The 26,807-nt window shown below is 36.1% G+C and overlaps 1 protein-coding gene across 5 annotated transcripts in view; it reads left to right on the forward strand.

The window, feature by feature from the left end:
- The window catches only part of ABCA13 (ATP binding cassette subfamily A member 13), a 504,903-nt gene that overhangs the window by 261,902 nt on the left and 216,194 nt on the right, over positions 1-26,807 (forward strand). For 4 of the 5 annotated variants that reach the window (XM_050785548.1, XM_050785549.1, XM_050785550.1 and 1 more), the window contains one exon: positions 4,768-4,873. In XM_050785548.1, coding sequence (XP_050641505.1) covers positions 4,768-4,873 — 106 coding nt within the window. Of the gene's footprint in view, positions 1-4,767; positions 5,041-26,807 lie in introns of those variants that run through there. The other variant, XM_050785552.1, reaches the window with a different exon arrangement.

Raw genomic sequence — 26,807 nt, forward strand, 5'->3', positions numbered from 1 at the left:
AATGGTCCCCCAGCGATGTCCACGTTCTTATCACTGAAGCCTGTAAATGTTACCCATATGGGACTGTGGCAGGAGATACCCCAAATTATCTGAGTGGACTTGATGTAATCAAAAAGATACATCTAAAGGGGATTGAGGAAGGTCAGAGAGGAAGAAGGTGATGTTATGATGAGGCAGCAGTTGGAGAGATGAACTTTAAAGATGGAGGCTGGGGCCATTGGCCAAAGAATATTGGCAGCCACTAGAAGCTAGGAAAGTCCAGGGAGTGTATTCTCTCTTGATTTTAGCCCAATAAGGCCTATATCAGGCTTCTGACCCCCAGAACTGTAAGATACTAAATACATTGTCTTAAGCCACCACATTTGTGGTAATTTGTTACAGCAGTGATAGGAAATCATACAAGCTCCTGTAAAATAACAAATCTTGCTGCATGCATTGTGTTAGCATGTCAGGGGACAGCCCTGCCCAAGGTCCCATATTTAGAGAGCAATTGCTAGTATCTCTAGTGCTTCTTATCATCTAAGTTGTCCATGTGTTTTCATCTTCTGCTTCTTTGAAAAACAATTGCTTTGGGGAAACGGAAAGAGTACATCTTATGTTACATGTAGGTCAAGTTTGGAAATTCTTCCTCTGCTCATGTCATCACTCAACTGGGTTCCATTGTCCTTGTCTTACAAAAATTTGATCAGCTTCATAAATTTCTCTAGCATCTAAGCAAAAAAGTACCTTGCACTGACCATCTCCAGGACACAATCCATCAAAGTGACACTTTAAGTGTAGATCATATCTGGGGTCTCATGCTTCTTGACAATACCCTTTAAACGGAGAACCGAAAAGGATGGGGCATAGGATTCATGGCTGAGGGATTGATAGCACAATCAGTGTAGAGATGACACTGGGCTGTCATAAATGCCTAGACCTCAAAGCTCTTTTAAATTAAGGAGACGTAGATCCTCAAATGAAGAATCCCAAAACTTTTGAATTTACTGTCCCTTGAAAAGAAAGAGTAGATATGCCATAGGCATTGCTTTTAAAGCCATATTTTTGTTGCATTTTAAATTACTTTCATGCTAGTTAGTGCCCTTGAGACTTCATTTCATCATTTCTGATTTTATTCTTATTTACTTTGCGTGATGAATTTACCTAAAAATTAATGAGTAGTTTGACCAACTTGATTGTCCTTTGACTTGAGAAGCTTGTAATTTCCGTGAAATTCAAAACATTAGATAAGATTGAAAACAATATTCTACTTATTTTGTATGAAAGTCGGAAGGTGTAGGTCTTATTTGGTCCATTTGAATTGGCCTATGGCCTATGTTCAGTTACAATGATGGAAAATACCACCAAAAGAGGAGGAAGACGTATGTATAAATAATGTCATTCCATACTAAATGCACAAATGCAGCATTCTTCTTAAACTGGAATGTGTTTCCAGGACATTAGATGTTTAGCCTGCATTCAGATAACTTCCTGTGCAATTGCTTAACCTTTATTTCTATCTCTTTTGGAGGATTGTTTATATGTTTTGACCAGAACTTTTATAATCTCAGTGAGAATATTTTTGCAGTATTTTGCATCTCCTCGTAATTATTGAGATGAAACAGAGTTTAAGTTTCTTTATTTGAATTACTTTAAAAAACCTGAAGAATGCCTTTCAGTAGAAATATTGATTTAAATATTGCTGGAAAGTATGTATCAGATAAGAAGGAATGCAGTGAGACCTCAGTTAACATTGTTGATGGGTTCCTGGAAACTAAAAATTTAAGCAAAACAATTTTTCCCCCTCATCAACGTTGTAGCAAAATGGCATTGAATGAGATGACATTGTTTGAGGACCTGCTGTATGTCCTTTTGCTTAAAGTTGCCGTTGTGACCAGTAACTTACTGATGATGCTGAGTGAGGACTTACTGTAAAATGATATAATGTGGAAATACTATGTTCAGAAGTCGGTGAAATGTTAGGAGCCTTCTTATAAGTTTTCTTTCATTAAATCCCTAGGTAATGTTCTATTCTGGATGCTAGGGTTACCTGAAATACTGGCCAAGGAGTGTTTTACAATTGTTGTCTAACTGTGTGATTCAGCGTGAGAATTATAGTGCAAAATAACAAAAGCAAAGTCTACCATCAAGACTTGAAATCTTTGATTACAGTGATCAATGTCATATTGCTTTTGAAAAGAGTAACCTTTATTGGCCCTCTCTGTTAACGGGGCTACTTTGACATTTTGTCAAATTCTCAGAACCTCCTGGACAGCGTGCCTGCAGTTAAGGTGAGCTGCTACTTGATGGCACTCATAAAATTCTGATTGTCTTAGGCTTGCCTTTCACTATTCACAGGCAACGTTCCAGAATTTTCAGACACATTGTACCCAGATACTTAGTGTCGTACCATAAGTGATTGTATTTCCTGCTGATCTGTGAGATCACTGAGGGCAAAAACTCTGTCCTTATTCTGTTTCCTCCTCCAACACACACGCACACAAATGTGTGCATTCAAACATGTGCATACAGATTCACACATGTTTGCACACACCCACTCACACACACACCCACACACCCTCCACCCCACCACATGCAACTATGGCCTTTTATGAGAGGAGTTAGAAAAGGAAAATTTAAAAAGGACAGATGAATATTGTTATCAATAATGCCTTAGTTATCAAGGTATGCTTCATATAATCATAGTTAAATGTGACCATTAAATGAAAATTCTATTTAGAATAAGATGTAAAGGAAAATCTTTAGTCAATGAATAAGTCTTGATTTTCACTATTTCTATTGTTTCCTATTTCATTCCCTATAAATGCACTAGGTGAAGACTTACTGCAGTAAGCCTCAATGCCCTCATCTTAAGCGAGGATAATAGTACTTGTCTCATCAGATTGATCTGAGAATTACATGATGAAACATAGCACATACACCCTACTACACTTACTCATCCTTATCTAGCTACTGTTAAGACCAGACATTGCCAGCATGCTACATGCCAGGCATCGTTTTTATAACTTTATACATAAATGCATTTACTGCTTGCAACAATCCTATAATATGTCTTATTTATTACCATTTATCATGTGAGGAAACTAAGTTATAGAGGGGTAAAATAATTTGTCCAAGGTCACATGGCTGACGCACACTCAGAAATGTTATTTATCATTATTCTTCGTGTTATTATTTGCAATAGTAGTGAGGTTTGCAGTTTTTCCTTGGAGTCTTACTGGGAATCAGCAAAGGGTTATCTTTCACATGAAGGTAGCTGCATCTGACCTTTCACTAGTGCTATGCTTGCAGATTTTGCTCAGTAGGATTTTGCTAATTAACCACGTGCAGAGATATTGCATGCCTCTCCTGAAGGCTTGCTTGCTCATGGCTTCTTCTTTCTGGTGCTTTCACCCATCTTTCCTGGTGGTTGGGAGCTCCTCAGGAACATCTAGAGACAGTCAATGCCTTTTTGCTTATTTAGAGGAATCAGAATGGTGAGGTTGTGTAGAGAAATCAGAAGTGAGGCAGGGTGCTCAGTGTGGGCTGATATCTGTGTATGCAGGTATTGGACTTCACTACCCAGTGCATTGGGTGGGAGGTACCAGCTGGATGGACAGTGACACTGGCCCAGCAGGAGTCACTTGGAGAGGGGCCCGGGCCAGGGACCAATATCTCTATGGATATGTGCAGAGGAAGGGGTGATGGAAGCTCCTGCACAGATGATGCCAAGGGAGAGAGTGGCAATGCACAGTGCCTAACTTGGTGCATGGCCCACAGAGGATGTTCAGGAAACGTTGGCTAACCACATGAATAACAGAAGACTTACTGAATGCTTCCAGAGTCTATGCCTGGCACTTTACAGCTATCATCTACTCAACGTTAGATACTGTGATCATCATCTCTGTTTTATTAATACAACAAGGCAGCCAACACTCTGGGTGGTGCAGTCCTATGCCTGCAGACACAGAGCTGGCCCACATCTTGCCAAGAGTGGAGCTCCAGCAGTTAGGACTGTGCTGCTGCAAAGCTATGTCTCCTTGACTTTTATGCTTCTTGTGCATTGCCCAGTGTTTATTTTAGAGATTCTCTTTCCATCACTCCATAAATCCCTGCCAGCGATCCAGGTGCAGCTCAAGGGCCTCGATGTCTCCAACCCACCTCATTTCCCTTTGTGTAGGCTCACACTTCTGCTTTCTCATCTTAATTTTGCTACTTTAGTCATAGTCTTTGGCTTTGAATAAATTGAGGTTAGACTTCTGCCTCCACTACTAACCAAGAAATGACTTCAAGCAAGTTATTTAATTAACTACCTTAGTGACATCATATATCACAGCCCATGGAAAGCACACATTTAATGGGGATTTTTATGCATGAGATCCCATCTACTGTGAGTAAATTGAGCACTGCAATTTTATTGTCTGATTCACCTCTGAATTCCTAAGATGCTGGTACAGTGAGTCACAAACTTAAGTTGAATCGGATACACTGTGTTACTATCTGTCCCCTCCCTGCCTACACTGCCTATGCATTTGACCAGCCTCCACTAGCCTGTGAGGGTCTGGGAGTTCACAGCCAAGTTTCATTCATCTTTGCATTCTATGGGTAGCCTGTTTTGCTGAGACCTAGGTAGTCTTAGAGTTATGCCAATTAAATGGATGACTAAGTGAAACATGTGGGGTGTGTTTGGCGTATGTTGTCACAATAGATTAGGCAATTGAGGCAGTAGAAAAGAAATGCAATGTGTATAGAAACATAAAATAATACTTTTTTTTTTTTTCCCAAAAGGTATTTTTGATGCTTTTGCAAGATTCCAGCAAGAAATCTCACGTTGCCCTGGGGACTGAGTCAGAGCTGCAGAACCACAGGCCTGCAGGACATCTGCCTGGCTACTGTAAGTACAGAATGGCTTCCTGCATTTCTGCTGGAGGAACAATGACACCAGCCTTATTCAACATCCCTTGTTTTAAAAGTTGAATAGCAAGGTTCTGAAGTTAGTGAGGAGATGTGAGCGTATAGTGAGGGGGCAAGTAAATACAGGTCAGAGGCAAAGAACTTTGAGTTTTATCTTGGCTTGAAAAAAAACAACTGTGTGTTTATGGGACACATTTATCTTTTCTTCAGGACTTGACTTAGTATAAAAAATTTCTCAATATATACAGTTAGAGTAATGACCACCATTCATCTTCTTTTACTTTCATCACAAACTGGTCTGGCCTACCTGCGTGGTGTGCCTCTTATGTGCAGGCACCCTTCTGGTAATGGATTTGCACGGCTTAACAAAGCCCCGGATGTGGGCTTTGCCTTCATGCAACCTCTGTCCATTTGGGACCAAATCATGGCTTCAGCATTTGTATGCAGCCTCCTTTATAGGCTTTAATGATTGAACAGAATCTGGATTTGGTGTCTAGGTGTGTGACTGAAGCTCCAGTTCAATCCAATTCCTGGCATATTTATTAGCAGCAACTCAGCAAGGATCGCTGAGCTGAGCTCTAGGGATGTGGAGGGTAATAAATCTAAGGCCTTCCTTCAGAGATTTCAGTCCGCCAGGCACATGAACTCGTGAATAAATAACTAGAATTAAATATGTTATAACCTTTTATGATGTTTCCCAAATTGCATCCTCCTGACAACTGTAGGAATTGCTATTGCTGTACTTCCTCTTTAGCTCTTAGTAGTATCAGATTTGAAAAACATACAATTTAGCCATTAAAATAGATGTGTAGTAGTTTCTCATTGTGGTTTTAATTTGCATTCGCCTAATGATTATGTTAAGCCTATCTTTTTCTTTCCCACAGTTTTATTGAGATATAATTCACATAACACAATTCACTCATTTAAACAGGACCATTCAGTGGCTTTTGGTTTCTTCAGAGTTCTGCATTCATCACCACAATCAACCTTAGACCATTTTCATTACTCTGAAAACTGATGTCACTTAGCAAATCACTCCTCGAAATCCCCATCCCTTCAGCCATATGCAACCCCTAATGTACTTGCAATCTCTAATAGATGTGCCTGTTTTGGACAATTTATATACATGGAATCTTAGTATGTGTGGCCCTCTGTGACTAGCTTCTTTCACTCAGCACAGTGTTTTTGAGGTTCATCCATGTTACAGTATGCCAGTACTCAATTTATTTTGATTACCAAATATTTCATTGTATAAATATATCACATTTTTGTTTGTCCATTCACCAGTTGATAGGCATTTGGGGTTATTTGGGGCTATTGCAAATATACTATTATGAACATTTATATACACATTTTTTTGTGGATATGTTTTCTCTTACATGTATACCTAGGAGTGAAATTGCTGAATTATGTTTCAATCATTTGTGAAACTGCTACTCTGTCATCTAAAGTGATCACACCTTACATTCCAACCATTAGTATATGAAGGTTTTAATTTCTCCACATTCTCCCAACCTTTGTTATTATCTGCTGTTTTGATTATAGACACCTTAGTGGATGTGACACACACCTTAGTGTGTCTCTCATTGTGGATTTTATTTACATTTCACTGATGGTTAATGATGTTGAATATCTTTTCATAGGCTTCATGGCCATTTGTATATTTTCTTTGGAGAAATCCATATTCAGATTTTTTGTCCATTATTAAAATTGGGCAGATTTTATTTCTAGAGCTGGAAGAATTTCTAATTATGGAATTGTGTGAGTTAAGTGGAATGGTAACTAGGTTTTTATAAATGACCTTTATGAAGTTGAAGAAGTTTCTGTCTATTCCTAATTGTGGAGTGCTTTTAATCATGAAAGGTGTTGGATATTGCCAAATGCTTTCTCTCATCTATTGAGAGGATCATATGTTTTTTGTTTATGTATGTATTTATATGGTATATTTTTTATCTTTGGTAGTTAAAACAACATTGCATTCCTGGGATAAATTCTACCTGGTCATGTCATATATTGCTGGATTTTATTGTGCTAGTATCTTGTTGAACATTTTTTTTATAGCAGACATTGGTCTGCAATCTTCTTTTCTTGCAATGTCTTTGTCTGGTGCTGTTATCATGGTTATCTTCACCTCACAGAATAGGTTGAGAGGTGATCCCTTCTCTCCTATTTTCTGGACATGTTTGTGAATAATTGGTATTAGCTCTTCTTTAAATGTTTTGTAGAATTCACCAGTGAAGGCTTCTGGGCTTGGGCTTTTCTTTGTGGGTAGGTTTTTTTATTATTATTAATTCAATTATTTAATTGATGTAGGACTATTAGATTGTCTGTATTTTTTTCAAATCAGTTTCAGTGTTTTGTGTCTTTCCAGGAATCTGTCCATTTCATTTCAGTCAATATGCTGTTTTATGTTGTTGGCGTACAATTGTTCATAGTAATCAGTTATAATTTCTTTTATTTTTTTAAAGTCTGTAGTGATGTTTGCCAAGTGCGGTGGCTCACGCCTGTAATCCCAGCACTTTGGGAGGCCAAACTGGGTGGATCATGAGGTCAGGAGATGAAGACCAGCCTGGCCAACATGTTGAAACCCCGTCTCCACTAAAAATACAAAACATTAGCTTAGCGTGGTGGCAGGCGCCTGTAATCTCAGTTACTTGGAAGGCTGAGGCAGAGAATTGCTTGGACCTGGGAGGCGGAGGTTGCAGTGAGCCGAGATTGTGCCACTGCACTCTAGCCTGGACAAGAGAGCAAGACTCTGACTAAAAGAAAAAAAAAATGTCTGTAGTGATGTTTCACCTTTCATTTCCACTTCTAATAATTTGAGTCTTCTCTGTTTTCTTGGTTAATCTAGCTGAAGTGTTGTCAATTTTTGTAATGTTTTCACAGAATCAGCTTTTGGTTTTATTGATTTTTCTCTTTTCAATTTCATGAAATTCAGCTCTAATTTTTATTATTTTGTTTCTTTTGCTTACTTTATATTTAGTTTGCTCTGTTTTTCCAGTGTCTTCGGGTGGAAGTTTGCATTATGAATTTGAGATCTGTTTTTTATAATAATAAGCATTTACTGCTATACATTTTTCTCTAAGCATTGCTTCAGCTGTATCCTGTGAGTTTTGATATGTTGTATCTTCATTTTTCATTCATCTCAAAGTATTTTTAACTTCTCTTTTAATTTTTCATTTTTTATTTAGGTTGTATTGATTTCCACATATTTGTGAGTTTCTAAATTCCTTTTTGTTATTAAAGTCTCATTTCATTTTATTGTGACCTGAAAAAAAACCAGAACGGGTTCATATTTTTAGCAGAGACGGGGTTTCACCATGTCGGCCAGGCTGGCCTCAAACTTCTGACCATCGGAGGCGAAGGTTGCAGTGAGCCTATATTGTGCCACTGCACTCCAGCCTGGGCAACAGAAGGAGATTCCATCTCAAACAACAACAACAACAACAACAATTTCTTTTCAATTCATTAAGGCTTGTTTTATGGTCTATGCTGGAGAAAGTTCCATGTACCCTTGAAAAGAATGTTCATCTGTTGTGATAGGTGGTGTGTTCTATAGACATCTGGTATTTAGTTTGTGTGTAGTGGTTGTTCAAGTCTTTTGTTTTGTAAATTATTTTATCTGTTAATAAAATTTGGGTATTGATATTTCTGATTACTATTGTAGAATTGCCTATTTCTCCCTTTACATCTGTTGACTTCTGTTTTTATGTCTTTGGGGACTCTGTTAGGTACATAAATCATCACAATTTTGTATCTTCCAGATGTAAGGCTTATTTCATATCTTTTATAGTCTTCTTTCCTTCTTGTATTCTTCCTGGTCTTTTTAGACAGTGCTGGCACTATACCTGATGAAGCAATTTTCGCAAAAATCTTTGTGAAACTTTCTTAGGTTTCAGTAATATGCATCCATTAGACAAAAGCCAGGTGGTTTTGAAATAACCTCTTCTCTATTTTTTGGCTTCTGCATAGATGGCAGAGGGAACCACACCACAAAGCTTCCTAGAGGTCCTCTGGTTTGGTTGAGTAGACCTGTGAGACACACTTGATCTTTTAAAAAATTTTTTAATTTTATATATGTAACAAACCTGCCCATTGTGCACATGTACTCTAGAACTTAATGTATAATAATAATAAAAAAATCTATATACATTATAAATAACCCAGTTAAAAAATGATCAAACAACCTGAAGAGACATTTCTCTAAAGAAGACATGCAAATGGCCAACAGATATATGAAAAAATACTAAATTAATAGTCAACAGAGAAATGCAAATGAAAACCACAATGAGATATAACCTTATATCTGTTAGAAAAATTAATATTAAAAAGACAAAAGATAATACATGCTGGGGAGGTTGTCAAGAAAAAGGAATTCTTCCACACTGTTGGTGGGAATGTAAATAAGTATAGCCATGATAGAAAATAGTATAAAAGTTCTTTAAAAAACTAAAAATAAAACCACTATATGATCAAGGAATCCCATTACTTGGTATATATCCAAGGAAATGAAATCAGTATATTAAAGAAATATCTACACTCTGATGTTTATTGCAGCACCATTCATAATAGTCAAGACATGGAATCAACCTAAGTGTTCATCAATGGGTGAATGGGTAAAGAAAATATGGCCTATGTACATAATAGAATACTATTCAGTCTTAAAAAAGAAGCAAATTCTGTCATTTGTGACAACATGGATGAACCTGGAGAACATTATTTTAAGTGAAATAAGCTAAGAACAGAAAGGCAAATGCTACATGATCTCACATATATGCAGAATTTTTAAAAGTTGAAGTCACAGAAATAGAGTAGAATTGTGGTTACTAGGGGCTGGGAGGGGATGTGGTGGGGAGATGTTGGTAAATGGATACAATATTTCAGTTATATAGGAGAAGTAAGTTCAAGAGATCTATTGTACAACATGGTGACTGTAGGTAATAACGTTTTTTATTCTTGAAAATCTCTAAAAGAATAGATGAATTTTCTCACCACAAAAAAGTATGTGAGGTGTTGCATATGTTGATTAGCTTGATTTAGCCACTTCACAAGGTATACATATTTCAAGACATCATGTTGTACATGATAGATATAATTTTTATTTGTCAACTATAATAATAAACAAATAATAGTTTACGACAGGTTAAAAAAAAAGAAAATCTACCAAGTGCGTTCAAACACATGCATGTAAAATATCGTTGGAAGGGTAAAAAGATGCTGGTAATGGAGTTTGCCTCCAGGGGAGGAAACTGAGTAGCTGAAGGATTCTATAGCCCCCGTAGATTTGCACTATGTGAATTTTAGCAAGTGAAAATAATTTAAAAACAAACAAAAATAAAAATAAGTACGGTACTCAAAATTTTTTGTTTTCATCTAGGACGTTTATTAGTAGTAGAAAATATCAAATGAATTAGCAAATGTGTTTTTATATATGATAAATTTATAATATATTGTACATATATTTATATAAATATATAATACATGTATGTATTATATATAAGATATATATTTTTACTGTGCTAAAATATACATAATATAAATTTTACCATTTTAACCATATTTAAGTGTACAGCTCAGTGGCATTATGCACATTCATATTGTTGGGCAACCATCACCATCATCCATCTCCAGAACTTTTTTATCTTCTCAAATTGAAACTCTGTACTAATTAGACAACAACTCCTCATTTCTCCATCTCCCAGTTGCTGGAAATCACCATTCTAGCCCATGTGGCTATGAATTTAACTACCTCATATAAATGGTATCATACAGTATTTGCCCTTTTGTGACTGGCTTATTTCACTTAGAGTAAGAGTTTCAGAGTTTATCCATGTTGTAGCAAGTGACAGAATTTCATTCTTTTATAAGGCTGAATAATATTCCAATATATGTATGTATCATGTTTCATTTATCCATTTATCTGTTGATGGACATTTGTATTGCTTTCATCTTTAAGCTACTGTAATAATGCTGCTATTAAAATTGGTGTACAAATATCTCCTCAAGCCCCCTGCTTTTACTTTTTTTGAGCATATAACAAAAAATGGAATTACTGGATCCTATGGTATGTTAAATTTTTTGAGAAATTGCCGTATCATTTTCCACAGTTATTGCACCATTTTACATTCCCAGCAGCCATAAACTAGGGCTCCAATTCCTTCACATCTTCACCAATGCTTGTTATTCCACTTTTTAAATAATAATCATCCTAATGGGTGTGAAGTGGTATCTTATTGTGGTTTTGATTTGCATTTCCCTAATGACTAGTAATGTTAAGCACCTTTTCATGTGCTTATTGACCATTAGCATATCTTCTTTGGAGAATCCTCTAGTAAGGCCTTTGTCCATTTTTGAATGGGGTTGGTTTTTGTTTGTTTTTGTTGTGGTGAGTTGTAGAAGTTCTTCATGTTTTCTGGATATTAATCTCATATTCGAAATATAATTTGTAATTTTTTTCTCTTTCCATGGGCTACCTCTTTACTCTATTAATTGTGCTTTTTCTTGTACTGAAGTTTTTTATTTTGATGGAATTTAGCTTACCTATTTTGCTGTTGTTGTTGCCTGTGCTTGTGGTGGTAAACTCAAAAAATCATTGGCAATTGCAATATCCTGAAGTTTTTTCCTGTGTTTTCTTCCAAGAAGTTTATAGTTTTAGCTTTTACATTAAGGTCTTTGATTTATGTTGGGTTAATTTTCTATACTGTGTATGGTAGGTGTCCATTTTTATTCTCTTGCATATGGATATCCAGTATTCCCCACATCAGTTATGGAAATGACTTTTTCTCACTGAGTGGTTTTGGCTCATTTGTTGAAACCAATTGACCATATATGTGACTATTTCCTTCTGAGTTATCTGTTTTATTCCATTGGTCTTTATGTCTGTTTTCGTGCCAGTTCCACACTCTTTTGATTGCCCTGGCTTTGTAGTAACCTTTGAAATAAGAAAGTGTGAATTCTCCAACTTTCTTCATATTTATCAATATTGTTTTAGCTATTCAGGGTCCCTTGGGATTCTGTATGGATTTTAAGATTAATGTTTCTTTTTCTCCAAAATGTCACTAGAAACTTTTAAAAAATGGTGTTGATTAGTTTAGATAACATTGGATAGTATTGATATCTCAAAAATATTAAGTTTTCCAGTCCATGAACATAGACACAAGTGGAACATCCTGCCACTTGTTTGTGTCTTTTTCATTTTCTTCAGTAACATTTTGTAGTGTTGAGTACAAGTTGCTTGCCCTCATGGTTGAGTTAATTCTTCAGTATTTTATTGTCTTTTATGTGATTGTAAATGAAATGATTTTCTTAATTTCCCTTTTCAGATTGTTCATTGCTAATGGAAGAAGTGCAACTAATATTTGTGTATTAATTTTGTATCATGAAACTTTGGTGAATTTGTTTATGAGTACTAACATTTTGTGTTTATGTGTATGTGTGTGTATTTTTTAGAGTTTTATACATCTAAGACTATGTCATCTGCAAACAGAGATACTTTTATTTCATCCTTTTGAATTTGGATGACTTTTATTTCTTTTTGTTGCCTAATTGAGCTGGCTAGGACTCCCTGTGCTATCTTGAATAGAAGTGGTGAAAGTGAGCATCTTTGTCATATTCCCAATCTTAGTGGAAACATTTTTAGTCTTTCAATATTGAGTACAATATTGAGTGTGGGTTTTTCGTAAATGGCCTTTATTATGTTTAGGTAGTTTCCTTTTATTTCTGGTTTGTTAAGTGTTTTTATCATAACAAAGTGCTGAATTTTGTAAAAGTTTTTTATGTGTCAATTGAAATGACCATAGGTTTTTAAAATTTTATCCTTTTAATGTGTGGTATTACACTGACTTTTTTTGTTTGTTGACTCATCCTTGCCTTTCAGGAATAAATCCTCCCTTGTCATGATGTATAATCATTTTAATATACTGTTGAATTTGGTATGCCAGTATTTGTTGAGAGTTTTTGCATCAATATTCATATGGAATATTAGTCGGTAGTTTTTTTTAAAATTATTATTTTGGTAGTTCCTTTGGCTTCATAACTCATTCTGTGAGGCTAGCATTGCCTCATACAGTGAATTAGGAAGTTTGTTCTCCTCTTCAATTTTTTCGAAGAGTTCTAGGAGGCTTGTTGCTAATTCTTCTTTATAGGTTTGGTAGAATTTACCAGTGAAGACATCTTAGCTTCAGTTTTATTTTTTGGTGGGAATATTTTAATAATTGATTCTATCTCCTCACTAGCTATAGGTTTACTCAGATTTTCAATTGCTTTTTGATTCAGTCTTAAAAGTTTGTGTATTTTAGGAATTTATCCATCTTATCTAGGTCATCAAGTATGTTGGTACACGTTGTTCATACTATTGTTATAATCTTTTTTTTCTGTAAAATTGGCAGTAACCTTCTTTTCTGACTTCAGTTATTTGAACATTCTTTCTTTTTGTCTTAGTCAGTCTAGCTAAAGGTTTATCTATTCTGTTGATCTTTTTAAAGTACAAATTATTGACTTCATTGATTTTTCCCTATTGTTTTTCAACCTTGTATTTTATTCATCTCTGCTTTAGTATTTACTTCATTATTTCTGCTAGAGTTAGGTTTAGATTTTTTCTTCTTTTCTTATTTTTTAAGGAATAATGTTAGAATGTCTACTTGAAGTCTTTCTTTTTACATAACAGAAGGATTTAGAGCTATATATTTCCTTCTTAGTGCTGCTTCTTCTGCAACCCAGAAATTTTGGTATGTTGTGTTTTCACTTCATTTGTTTCAGGGTATTTTCTAACTTTTCTTGTGATTTATTATTTGATCCATTTGTTTTTTTGACTGTGTTTTAAATTTCCACATATTTGTGAATTTTTCTGGTGTTTTTCTGTTGTTGATTTCTAGTTTCTTTCCACTGTGTTTGGAAAATACATTTTGTGTGATTTCAATCTTATTTAAAATGTATTAAGACTTGCTATGTTGTATAACATATGCTCTATCCTTGAGAATGTTTCATATACACTTAAGAAAAATGTGTATTCTGTTGTTGAGTAGAATGATCTGTTTATGTCATTTATGTACAATAGTTCTATAGGGTTGTCCAATTCTTTGTGTCTTTGTTGATATTCTGTCTGGTTATTCTAACCAATTTTGAGAGTGAGGTATTGAGGTTTCCTACTGTTACTGTAGTGCTATTTTCCCCTTCATTTCTTCCAATATTTGCTTCATATGTTATGAGCTCTCATGAGGGGTACCTATGCATCTCCAATTGGTACGTCTTCTTAGTGGACTGACTCTTTTATAAAAGGGTCAACATAATGTTCTTTTTCTTTTGCATCTACTTTTTACTTAAAGTTTATCCTTCTGTCTTTTGGTTACTATTTGCATGAAATGGCTTTTCCCATCATTTTACTTCTAATCTATGTGTATCCATAGACTTAAAATGTGTCTCTGATAGAAGCATGCATTTGGATCCTGATTTTTAGTCAATGCTGCCAATCTATGTCTTTGGTTTATATATTATTTATATATTTCTTTCCTGATTTTCTTTAGTTCTTCATCTGTGTTTTCCTTTAGCTTTTGGAGATTATTTGATAGTTGCTTTAAAATCTTTATTTAGTATGTGTTTCTTTAGAGACTGTTTCTAGAAGTTATTTCTTCTTTTAATGGGTCGGATTTCCCTGTTTTTCTTTGTCTAAATAATCGTTTGTTGGGAGCTGTGCACTTGATAAAATAGCCACTTCTCCTAATCTTTGCAAATTGGTGTGGAATACTTCTGCTAATTAGTGATCCCTTGAGTCTTGAGTTCAGCCTGGGGTAACGGCTTATGGTCTTCTTAGTTATTTTCTGGGCACGTAGCCTATCTGAGCCTCTGTAAATGTGTGCTATTACCTATTTCTTCTGATGTTCCTTCACCACTTCCAAATGCCTTAGCTTTTCAGAAAGTCTCACCTTTTATCCCAATGCCTCAAATGTTTTAATGCATTCCCCTATCCATAATCTTTTTGCCTCAGGCACCCATACGCCTGCACTCCTCCTTTAGTTTTCATGTGCTCTAATGCCCACCAAATGCCTTCCATGGTTTCCAATCTTAGATCTAAACTATGCTCTTATTCTTGCGTGCTTGCTGAATCAGGTGAGACAGATACCAGTCCTTTCGGCACTCTACAGCCAGGCAAGAATTTTGAAAACGATTTGCATTTTGTTCTTTCTGCCCTGAAGGAGAGATCAGGAATTGAGCCATTTCTTTGACCCCACCAATATGAGAAGAGGTGAGCAAAGTCAAGTAAAACACTACAGAATTTTTCCTACCATTTCAGTGTGTTTTGTTTGTTTGTTTTTGATTGGTAGTTTGGTTGGTGGCTGTAGATCTTAGACTAACTTTCAGAGCTCTTGTAAAGTTGTTTTAGTCAGTTTGTAGTTGTTTATTTAGTGTTTCTATGGGGACAGGGGAGTTTGGACTTCCTAATCTGACATCTTGCTGATGTCACTCTATCCTCTTAATCTTTTTAGGGGACCAATTTTTTGACTAAATACTGGCATTTTGTGAGCTTTTTGAGGTTTGAGCAGAAGGTTCTATAGTCACATACTCAGTCTTTTTTTTCTGCCATGTTATCAATAGCTTTTCTTGACTTTTACTACTTTTTCTTTTTTTAACCTGTTGAGGCTGAGAGTTATCAAAATTTTATCAGTTTATTTACCTATTTTTTGTTTACTTTTGTTTACATTTCTTTCCTCATTTTATCTCTCTCCTCTCTCATTTTACTATAAGTTCCAGTAGCAACGAGGCAGCACCTTCAATTCTTTTTTGGAAATCTCCTTAGCTAAATATCCAACTTTGTTGCTAACAAATTCTGTTTTCCACATAACCACGTAACCGCAGGAGACAATTTTGCTAAGTTTGTTTGTTTTTTTTTTTAAACTAATGATCTAACCAAGGAAGTTTAGGTTTTCTCTAGCATACTTCCAAAAACTCTTTCATCCAAACCCTTTCCATGATTTCAAGTTACCCTTACATTTTTAAGTATTTGTTATGTTACTTCTCCATTTCCAGTTTCCAAAATTTATTTTAGTTTTCTGTTGCTATTGATAAATTACCATCAGAACAGATTAAAACAATACCTATTTATTGTCTCACAGTTTCTTTTGGTCAAGGGGCTGGGCACAGTCCAACAAGTTCTCTGCTTAGGAGCTTACAAAGCTGAATAAAGGTATCATTAGGACTGCATTTTTATCTAGAGCTCAGGGGTCTCTTCCAAACTTGTTTAGGTCCTTGGCGGAATCAGTTCCTTGAGGTGCCCATTTTTTGGCTGGCTGTCAGCTGGGGGCTGCTCTCAGTTCCGAGAAGTCACCCTCAGGTCTTAGTTATGTGATAAAATGTTTACGAAAATCTAATAATCATATTTTCTTTAAATTCTCTCTTACATATAAAAGGAAATGAATGCTCCGAAATTAAACCTTTAGGCAAAACGCTAATAACCAAAAGAGCAAATAATATGTATGTCCAGTTAAAATAAATTTTGACGTAAAGAGTATAGAGACCAATTATGATATATGCAGGAGAATATTACTACATAGAAATAAGATAAGCAAAAAATGCATTTATGGAATTAACAGACTTTTGTAATGCTATGTAATTCCTTTTACATAATGCTCAAAAACAGGCACAATCATACTAAAGTGATAGATTCACCCTTGGGCATAAACAATTGTATAGGAGCTCTATCAGAAGTAAACTGGCAGTTTACTGCTTCAAAGTGAGCAGGATAATCTGTTTTGATTAATTTAAAGAAAACTGATTAGCATTCTTAATGAGATTTGTAAAATGTCTTCACCTTTGTCATATGATGTAGTTTAATTGTGGGAATAACAGCTATTGTATTCAAAGTCTCACTCACACTCAAGGGGAGGGGATTGTCCAGGGATTTGTGTCACTGGGGACTACTTTAGACTTCTTCCTACCAAAACAGTATTATAACAAGCTAAACTGAAAATCCACAACTTAAGCCTCTCTTCATATTTATTAGCCATTTGCATTTCCTCTTTTGTAACAATGTTGTTCCTTACCTTTACACATAAATTACGTATTTATTTAAGAATAGTGTTCTAAATTTATTGTCACTAACATAAACTGCATACATCTTATAGTAAATGGCATAGATGTTAATTGTACAATCAGATGGATTTTTCCATGGTACATATCTGTGTAACCACCACCCAGATTGAGCTAGAAAATTCCCAGTACTTCAGCAGGCACCCTCACATCCTCTCCAGGTCAAATCCCTCCCCACAAGGGTAACTGAATTACTTTAGAATAATTGTGCCTGTTTCTGAACTTTATATAAAAAGAATCATACAGAATATATGTAAAAGTCTGTTTTTTTCTATGTATGTATTTTGTCTCTGAAATTCATCTATGTAATTGCTTGTGTAATTTCTATGTAGTAATATTCCCTGCATGTATCATAATTGGTCTCTACATTGCACTGTTTATGTCAAAATTTATTTAAACTGGACATACACATTATTTCTTTTTTGATTATTAGCATTTTGCCTAAAGCTTTAATTTCTCAGTGTGCAGTTTTAAAAAATATTAGTTAATAACTTTTATATGTAAGATTGAATTTAATGAAAATATGATTATTAGGTTCTCATAAACATTTTGTCAACATGAGAATTTAGGATAATTTATGTTGAAGATGTATTGCCTCTATATATCCTCTATATATCCTCTTTATTATGCCTATACATCTGTTTTAAAAATGATAATTTTATGTTCTGAATTTGGAGAACATTATTAAAAAACCTATGTAAATAATTTGGAAATAAAACACATGCAATAAAAGCTAATGCTATATGAAAAAGAGTGATGTTTTGAATTTAAGAAAGAACCCGGAAGAAAGAAAAATTATGTTTTTATTGCCATTATAAAATATGATATAAAAATGTAATTTTATTTATCATTCAAATTATAAATCTGGGACTTGGAATGTATATTATTTAAGAATCAATTTAAGTATTTCATTACCAAATAAGAAGTAAGTCCAGGATGCATTAAAACAAATTTGGTATGAGATTGCCTACGTTTGCCAATTTTATTATATTCTGCAAATTCCTCCTATAAAACTCCACATGAGGCCTCAACCTAAGTCCAGTTTATGTTACTTAGTAGATATAACTTAATCACAACATTAGCTCAGGATATTGGACACAGTGTGCATTAATGTCTTCTAAGTAAAGTGATTTAGTTGCTTTTTGTGTTGTGTGTGTATGTGATCTACGCTGGAGAAATTCAATTTCTACAGTAACCATTTACAAAAGCCTTTCTCCTCCTGTTGGTGCCCTCAAAGATTACTCTTTTGTTATTGATTCCTACTCCTGGGCTGCACCTGCCTGTGGGCACCCCTTCTCTCTACAGATGCCATATGTCTTCAGAAACAGTCTTTTAAGGGCTAGCTCTGAAATAACTCACTCCTTGCTTTTCTGAGGGATGGATGAAGGCAAAATAAAATATAAAATATATACTTTTTAATCATAGGGACCCGAGTAGCAAATGAGTTATGAAGACCGATGCCTGCAACTGCACTTTTCTCCTTGTCTCTGCACTGCAGAGTGTGGAAGTCACTTCTTCATGGAGAAAGAAACTATTTATTAGCTGCCTGAAGTGGATCGGACACTATGATAGGCACTTTACGTGATCTGGATTTTCTTCACTTCATCATTACAGTCAGTTTGCAAACAGACTTTCCTATCTCTGTTATTGGATGTTATAGAGACGTGATTTGGATTTCTGGGCAGTGTTGAGAGCCCTGTTACTAAGAATCTACTATAGAGACTGTAAACTGTAAATGATAAAAATGCTAAACTTACTGGAAAAAACTGAAAACCACGCGATGAGTAACAACAAATCAGCTAGGTGAAACCTGTGAGAGAAGCATGTACTAAATCTAGCCATGTTTCCCTGGCCAACTCTCTCTTCTTGTGCCAAGTCAATTTCAAACGTCCCCTCTCCTCATGACTCTGGTTTCTCCTCCTCTCACTCCCATTGGAGGAGGAGGTTCCTGCTTCAGAGAGAAAATAAGAGTAAATCCATCCACCTCCCACTCTCTCCACCTGCATCCTCTTTCCTTCCTGTTACAGGAGAGAGTAGGGCCCTCTTCCCAGGTGAGGCTGATTTCTTTGCCAAGATGAATCCTTTCCCACCTTTGAAGGAAGAAATCATTGCTCTCTGTTTTCAATGCCTCCCCATGTCCTGAATCTTTCTCATTAGGGATTAAACATGCTCATGGCTCTTCTTTTGCTAGAGACGTAGCAGCATAAGAGAAACAAAACCCATCCTTCAAATCATTTCCTTGCAGATACCTCCCTAGCTCTCTCCCCTTTACAGCCAAACTTCTTTCTCAAGAGTTGTGGAGACAAGCTGTGACTTGCATCATCGTCTCTCACTTAAACCTCGGTCAACTCAGATATGTGTCGTTCTCCCACCATCCCACTCAAAAGGCCTGTTTTAATTTCACTGGTGTCCAGTACATCACTAGTTTCAAAAGGCATCATCCTTGATCTCTAAGCTGTATCCAGCGTCCTCTTTTTGGGCAAAACTTTATTTCTTTGGACCCTATGACACATCACTTGTCTTCCTCTGAGTATGCATCCTCACCTCACCTCCTCCTTCATCCTGACCTTCATCTGTTAGAGTTCTACCATGCTCACCCAGTCCCTGAGCTCTCTTCTCTCTTTATTCTCCCCAGGGGTCATTTTGTCCCTGACTGAGGTTTCATCGTTTCCATGGTGTGGCTGCTCACACATCTAGGGTCAGCTCAGATCACCTCTCTTGTCTATAACTGCCTGCTGAACAACTCCATTCTAACGCCTCCCAGGTACCTCCATCTCAACACATTTATGTCCAACTCATGATTTTAACCCAGAAAACTTTTCTCTGGCTCATTCTTGGTCTTAGAGAATATTGCTGCTCTCTACCTAGTTTACAAACCAGAAATGACAGAGTTATTCACGAGCTTTTTCCGAGCTTTTTCCTCTTGCCCTCCATATGTAGCCATCCCTAGATTCCATCAGGGCATGCTATACACTGCAGCCAGGTCTTTCTTTTTCCTTTTCTTTTCTTTTTATTTATTTATTTATTTGAGACAGAGTTTCACTCTTGTCACCCAGGCTGGAGTGCAATGGCGAGATCTCAGCTCACTGCAACCTCCAGTTCCTGGGTTCAAGCGATTCTCCTGCCTCAGTCTCCTGAGTAGCTGGAATTACAGGTGCCCACCACCATGCCAGGCTAATTTTTGTATTTTTAGTAGAGATGGGGTTTCACCATGTTGACCAGGCTGGTCTTGAACTCCTGACCTCAGGCGATCCACCCACCTCAGTTTCCCAAAGGGTTGGGATTACAGGCATGAGCCACTGTGCCCGGCCTAGCCAAGTCTTAAGAATAAGTATTTGATCACATTATTCTCCCTCCCAAATATTTAATGATTTTTCATCTTCTGGGACTCAAATTCTGCTCATGGACTCCTAAGATGATACAAGGACTGGATCCTGACTGCACCTTGTCTATGCCAGTTGGACTCCTTTTAGTTTCTTAAACAGATCAATCTTCTTGCCCCCAGAATCTTTACAACAGCTCTTCTCCCTGCCTGGAATGTTGTCTCCTCTTTCCCCCTTCTCTAAGCTAATCTTTGTTCATTCTTCAGTATGTGATTTATTTGACCCTTCTGCAGAGTCTTCTTCATCTTGCCAGACCGAGTTAGATCCCTCCTGATAAATGCTCATGCTCCCCTCTTATGCGTCACAGCACCTGTGGCAGGTTGTATTTAAATAGCTAATTGCGAGTGTTTCACATCTTTGCCCAGTGAAAGAATGCAAATCCACTGGAGCTGTCTCATGTGTGGCTGTATTTCTGGCAGGGAATGCAGTGTCTGTCATAATAAACTTGGAATATAGGTTGCTTGCCTGACTAACAGACCAGCTGAATGAGAAGGGAGACCTGCATATCAAGGCAAGTGGTAACCACTTGGCCTTACCTGGGTTTTACTCTAGGGCTTCTGGAATCCATGTATCACTGCACGTATCTGGCGTTTGGGGGCCCTATCCCACCTACAGAATTAACAGTCCCACAGTGTTGGCCACACTGATGTGGCCAACTGATGTGGTCCAACTGATGTACCACTGCCTTGGTTACTGTGTTTGGAATGTAGTTTTAAGAGAAGGAGCCTTTTTAAAGAAGGTTTAAAAATCACCTGGGTACTTATGAAGATGGCATATTCTTAGGCCTAACTTTGACAAATTTGGATTCTAAAGACCTAGGCATTTACATTAAGGAGCACCCCAATTTCCTTGATTTGGATGGTTTGTGACCACTATTATGAGAAACATCCTATTAGAGTATCTTTAAGCTCAAAGTTTATGTGAAAGATCACAAATCTATCTAATACTGAGGAATTTGGGGAGACATGATTGTTTTCTTTATATAATGCTTTGTCATGCCCTTGTTTTAAATAGAAACCTTATTCCCTGATGTGAGACCTGAGATTGCATTTACATACCCCTTTACATACAATTCTGTTCCTTTTTTCTCCCACAATTTAATCTTCTGTATTTCATTCCTAATTACTGCTTCTTCTGATGAGGGAAAGCAATTTTGGCAGTGATTAATTTGAAGGGTCTGCAACCTCTCCTTTGCTTTTTAAGACAATTCTGTTTGCACAGCCCATCCTATGAAGGGCTACTCGAACTCTCTGCCTCTTCAGAGAGCTGTTCCAAATTCTTTGTGTGTCTCCTAGGCTTAACCATGGTGCTAATGCTAGAGTGCTGTCTTTTCTTCTTTATCCAAATTTCCTCAAATTTCAAAAATCACCCTCCCTGGAAGCAAGGTGGGAAGGGACATGGCTGCCGCCAATTATACAGGCCAAAGAAAGTTTGTTTTCCACATTAGCTAAAAGCAGCAGAGAGAGAATGGCAGGGTGCTTTGCAGAAAAGAGTCTGCCAAAACAAAATGGAATTGAAATAGATTTGGGCAGGATAAATGCTGGTGGCAGGTGCCAGAAAACAGCAACTTCTGTCAGGAGCAGTGAAAAGAGAAGAAAATATGTATAATTCTTGCAGCCATGCAGATCAGAGCTACTAAATAAAGTTCCTGAGGTTAATGATAAGTAGTTCAAAACCTCATCTTCTGTACTGGAATATCATATTCCTGTGACATATTTAACAAAAGATGAGCTTAACTCATCTTAAATGTAGTCATTGCCTCAAAAGTGGGTAATTCAGACAGGACTTGTTCTGAGCAACTTTCACTAACATATCTACCTCCAGGAAGCTAAGGATAAATGGGCCCTTGAAAGCATCTTCAATCCTGTTTCAACACCCGCCTCCTCACTGCCGTCTAGGAGAGTTGAGTAGGGCATCTTGAACTGGCTCCTTTAATTCCATCTTCCCCCTTACTGCCATAATCTCATTTCTTTCTCCCTAGTGGATAGAGATACTTGGGAATACTATGAGCAGCTGCATTTATCTGTCTTCAGACCATGGTACAAAATCATGACTTTGCTTTGTTAACTAACTTTGTTTATACTCTGAAAATCATATTGCATTGAAGCCCCTGTTAGTGACTTGAAAACTGCTCCTGAATGAGGCCCACTAGGTGCGGCTGTCAAAGTTGAGAGTGAAATTAAGAGGTTAAAGGAACTGCAGAGGTGGTATTAGGTTTTCTGAGGAGGGGAAGAATGTATCTAGGAGAGAGAGAAGCCGCATCGCAGGAAGGCAACACACAGGTAGGGATGCTGAATACAATATTTCGTCAATATCCATCCATTCAATCACTCATCACATCTTACGGAGCATCTCATTTGGGCCGGGGAGTGAGATTAAAGCTGAAGATATTGAGATGAATTTAAATTGAGCTCCACTCCTTCTGGTTTCAAGGACCTGAGTGCATAAGTGGAAGGTGATAGGAACAGTGAGGGAGATGAACAACGGGCTCAGGTTGGAGAGAAGATTTGATAGTAGGGAAATTTTTCTCTTTTTTTAGCTATATTTATTGACCCTCACTTGTGCCAGATCACCTTTCTTGGCTCAGATCACTGTAAGGGCTCCTAGTTGCATTATCATCAGTAACTTTTCCAAGAGGAGCTGTCTGAGCCAGACTTCCAATGGGCAGATGCCTGACAGCAGAGTCCACATGGCTGCCCCCGTAGAACCTTGCCTCCCAAATGTGACCAAAATAGAAATCAGAGAGCAGGGTTAAGGCTGAGATCATAATTACGGTGCAGCAAAAGTATCTCTCTCCCTAAGAATCAATGACAACTGCGAAGGAAGTTCAGGTTTGGAAACTCAAGTGTGAATCTGTTTAGAGACTGCAGGAAGACCTGTCTTTGGTGCATATTTAGAGTTTAGGTGCCTTGCCCAGGTAGTACAGGCACTTTAGTGATACTGCTGGGTTTGCACCACCCATTCAATATCCGTGATTCCCCAAATGTCAACTCACTGTCTTTTCAGTACAGGTTTAATCAAAAGTGCTTCAGCAACCTTTATTCAAAAAATGTGGCTGGGTTTAAGGGATGACCTTATTCCCTTGTGAAATAGTAATTTGATCTTTTGACATTTTGGCTATTACAATCATAGGGGCATTGCAAAGAACCAAATCAATGATGAATTAGCCACACAGGAACTGGAAATTTTAATGGCATGACACGTAGCATTTTTCTTTTACCTATTTTTTAAAGAAAAATTACGTTTGAAAAAGCAGTATAGTGGTTATAAGAAATGAACAGATAAAGTATCACATAAATGGTTAAGATATAATTATGAGATTATCAATAAAACAGTTTAGATAAATGTAGCCTCCACTTATTAGCTTCTTTAAAGAATTAAGCTTAATATTGATTTTACTTTTTAATAATATACTTAATTAACCTAGCTTTATTTATTTATTTATTTATTTATTTATTTGAGACAGAGTCTTGCTCTGTCGCCCAGGCTGGAGTGCAGTGGTGCAATCTTGGCTTACTGCAACCTCCACCTCCCAGGTTCAAGCAATTCTCCTGCCTCAGCCTCCTGAGTAGCTGGGATTACAGGCACCACCACCACGCCTAGCTAATTTATGTGTTTTTAGTAGGGATAGGATTTCACCATGTTGGCCAGGCTGGTCTCAAACTCTTGACCTGCGGTGATCTGCCCACCTGGGCCTCCCAAATTGCTGGGATTACAGGCGTGAGCCACCGTGTTAAGCCCCTAGCAGTTTTAAAATTTGTATATGTCTGTATTGCCATATTCAATAAATAATTGTTTTTCAGGTTTTATGTTGTGTTAGTAAGCACTCACATGCCATAAAAACATTCTTTTATTTCTTTTCTTTTCCTTTTGATTTCTCTCTATTCCCTTTTCTATTTCCTCTCTCCTTCCTTCCTTCTCCTTCTCTCCTCTCCTCTTCCCTTTTCTTTTCTTTCTTAAAAAGAAGATGCTTGATTTTATTGGCTCTCTACTTGGGGAAACAAAAATGTTTTGAATAAGACAATTTAGCAATGATTTGGATAAATGTCATATATAATCTATATATTATATCATTATATAATTATATAATATAAGTAATCAATATATAATCAATATATAATATATAATCAATATATAATATATAATCAATATATTATATAATTATATAATTATATAATCAATATATATTATATAATTATATAATAATTATATAATTATACAATCAATATATATTATATAATTATATAATATATATTATATATTATATAAGTTGATTATATATTTATATTATATATAATATGGACATAATAATATATTATTGTATATTATATATTTATATATTTATATACATTATATTATATATTTATATTATATAATATATAATAATATAGATAATATAATATAAATATATAATCAACTTATATAATATATATTATATAATATATAAATATATAATCAACTATATATAATTATATATTATATATAAATATATATAGATATATTTATACCAGAACAAAGATTGAAGAGCACCCTATCTAACAGGTAAGAAATTACCTGTCCAAAATGTTCAGTGTTTTCAGGCTTAGCCAGGGCTGGAATTCAGGCATCCTAATGCTAGAGTGTGTGACTTCCCCTGTGAGACATTTACAAAGTTAGTACCCATCTTAATGGTGTCTGCCTATTGAATTAAAAGTACATTTCCCAAGGAAACCTGTAGCACTGTTAAGTTTTCCATGCAGCTCACCTGATTCTATTTCACTGACTTGGTGAGACAGATACAATAATTTATGTCTTTTTATGTCTGCCAATTATTCTGAAATCCAGCATTATGACTGGGGTCAGCAGAAAATAGCCCTCATACCCTTTCTGTAACCAGCTTAGCACATTTCTGTCCCATAATCCATGTCTTTGCATGAGATTCCTTCTATTTATTCACACTCTGGTTACCCTCCCTACCTGTCACAAACATCTTTTTATTTTTGAATTGCTGGCATTGGTCAACTCCTTGAAGAAGCTTCCTCTGATCTGACATTATGTATATTTCACCGTGTTGTTCAGGTTTCACTGACATGTTTTTTTTACTAGTTTGACTCTATTACAAGACCAAGAACTTCTCGAAACCCTTATTCAAATCTTTAACCCAGCACCTAGCATAGCACTTGCGCTAGTAAATACTCACTGAATTTAATTCCCCAAATTTAACTCCTTTCACAACCTCTCTTGAACTGGATTTATTTATAAATAAATGAACCTTTTGATCTACATTAGTTCAAAGATCCATTTCAGCACTAGAATCCTGTAACTCACTGAACAGAGAATTATACTGTTTCTATCTCATAAAACCATGCTTTATTTCCTGAATAAGTGTACAGTCTTTACAAAGTGATTTATTGTTTACAAGATGATTAAGTGTTAAGTGCTGAAAAAACCCAAAAAATTGTGAAGAAGATTAAAGGAGTCATAATCTCACCACAAGAATATAAAGCTTTAAGTAGGTTATAAAATACTTATACCACCTTCACTTTTTAAATTAAAAGCTTCCATTTTATCAAATGGCATGTAGGGTTTGTGAATTATTGGATAAAATGCAACTTTACACTAAAAGCATAGTATCAAAATACTAATTTTTACAGTTTAATAGTAGTAGTTTTAGCAAATTATCTTCATTCTATATGTATTACTTTGCAGCATTTTTCATCTGATATATGATGAGTATTTTCCTATAATTTCATATGTGATGTTTTAACCCTCTCTCATTTTTTGTTAATACACGCCGTTAATACCTGGGTCATATTCCCCCTCTCACTCATTTTACTGAGCCACCTTTCATGTTCATTTTTCAAAAGATTATATAATTTCATCTTAAATTGCTTTATTCACTTACAAAATGTAATAAACATTCTCTATGAGTATTTATCTATACTATTACCTTAAGCAGATTAGTATATTTTACTACATCATTGTATTGTCATTTGTTCAGTTAATACCTACATATTAAACATTTAAGTTGTTTCTTGCCTCTTGTTATTATATTCTTTTTTCTCTTTCATTTCTTTTTCTGTTTCTGTTTCTTTTTCTTTTTATTGGAGATGGAGTCTCACTCTGTCACCCAGGCTTGAGTGCAGTGGTGCGATCTTGGCTCACTGCAATCTCTGCGTCCCTGTTTCAAGATTGCCCTGCCTCAGCCTCCCAAGTAGCTGGGATTACAGGAATGCACCACCAGGCCTGGCTAAGTTTTGTACTTTTAGTAGAGATGGGGTTTCAACATGTTGGGCAGGCTGGTCTTGAACTCCTGACCTCAGGTAATCTTCCCCGCCTCGGCCTCCCAAGGTGCTGGGATTATAGGTGTGAGCCACCTCACCTGGCAAGATGTAACAAATCACCTGGCTTATGTATGTGATGAAATGTTATTTTTTATAATAAAACTCTTGTATTGAGATTAAGCAGATC

The sequence above is a fragment of the Macaca thibetana genome, chromosome 3, assembly GCF_024542745.1.
Source record: "Macaca thibetana thibetana isolate TM-01 chromosome 3, ASM2454274v1, whole genome shotgun sequence".
NCBI classification, from domain to species: Eukaryota; Metazoa; Chordata; class Mammalia; order Primates; family Cercopithecidae; genus Macaca; species Macaca thibetana.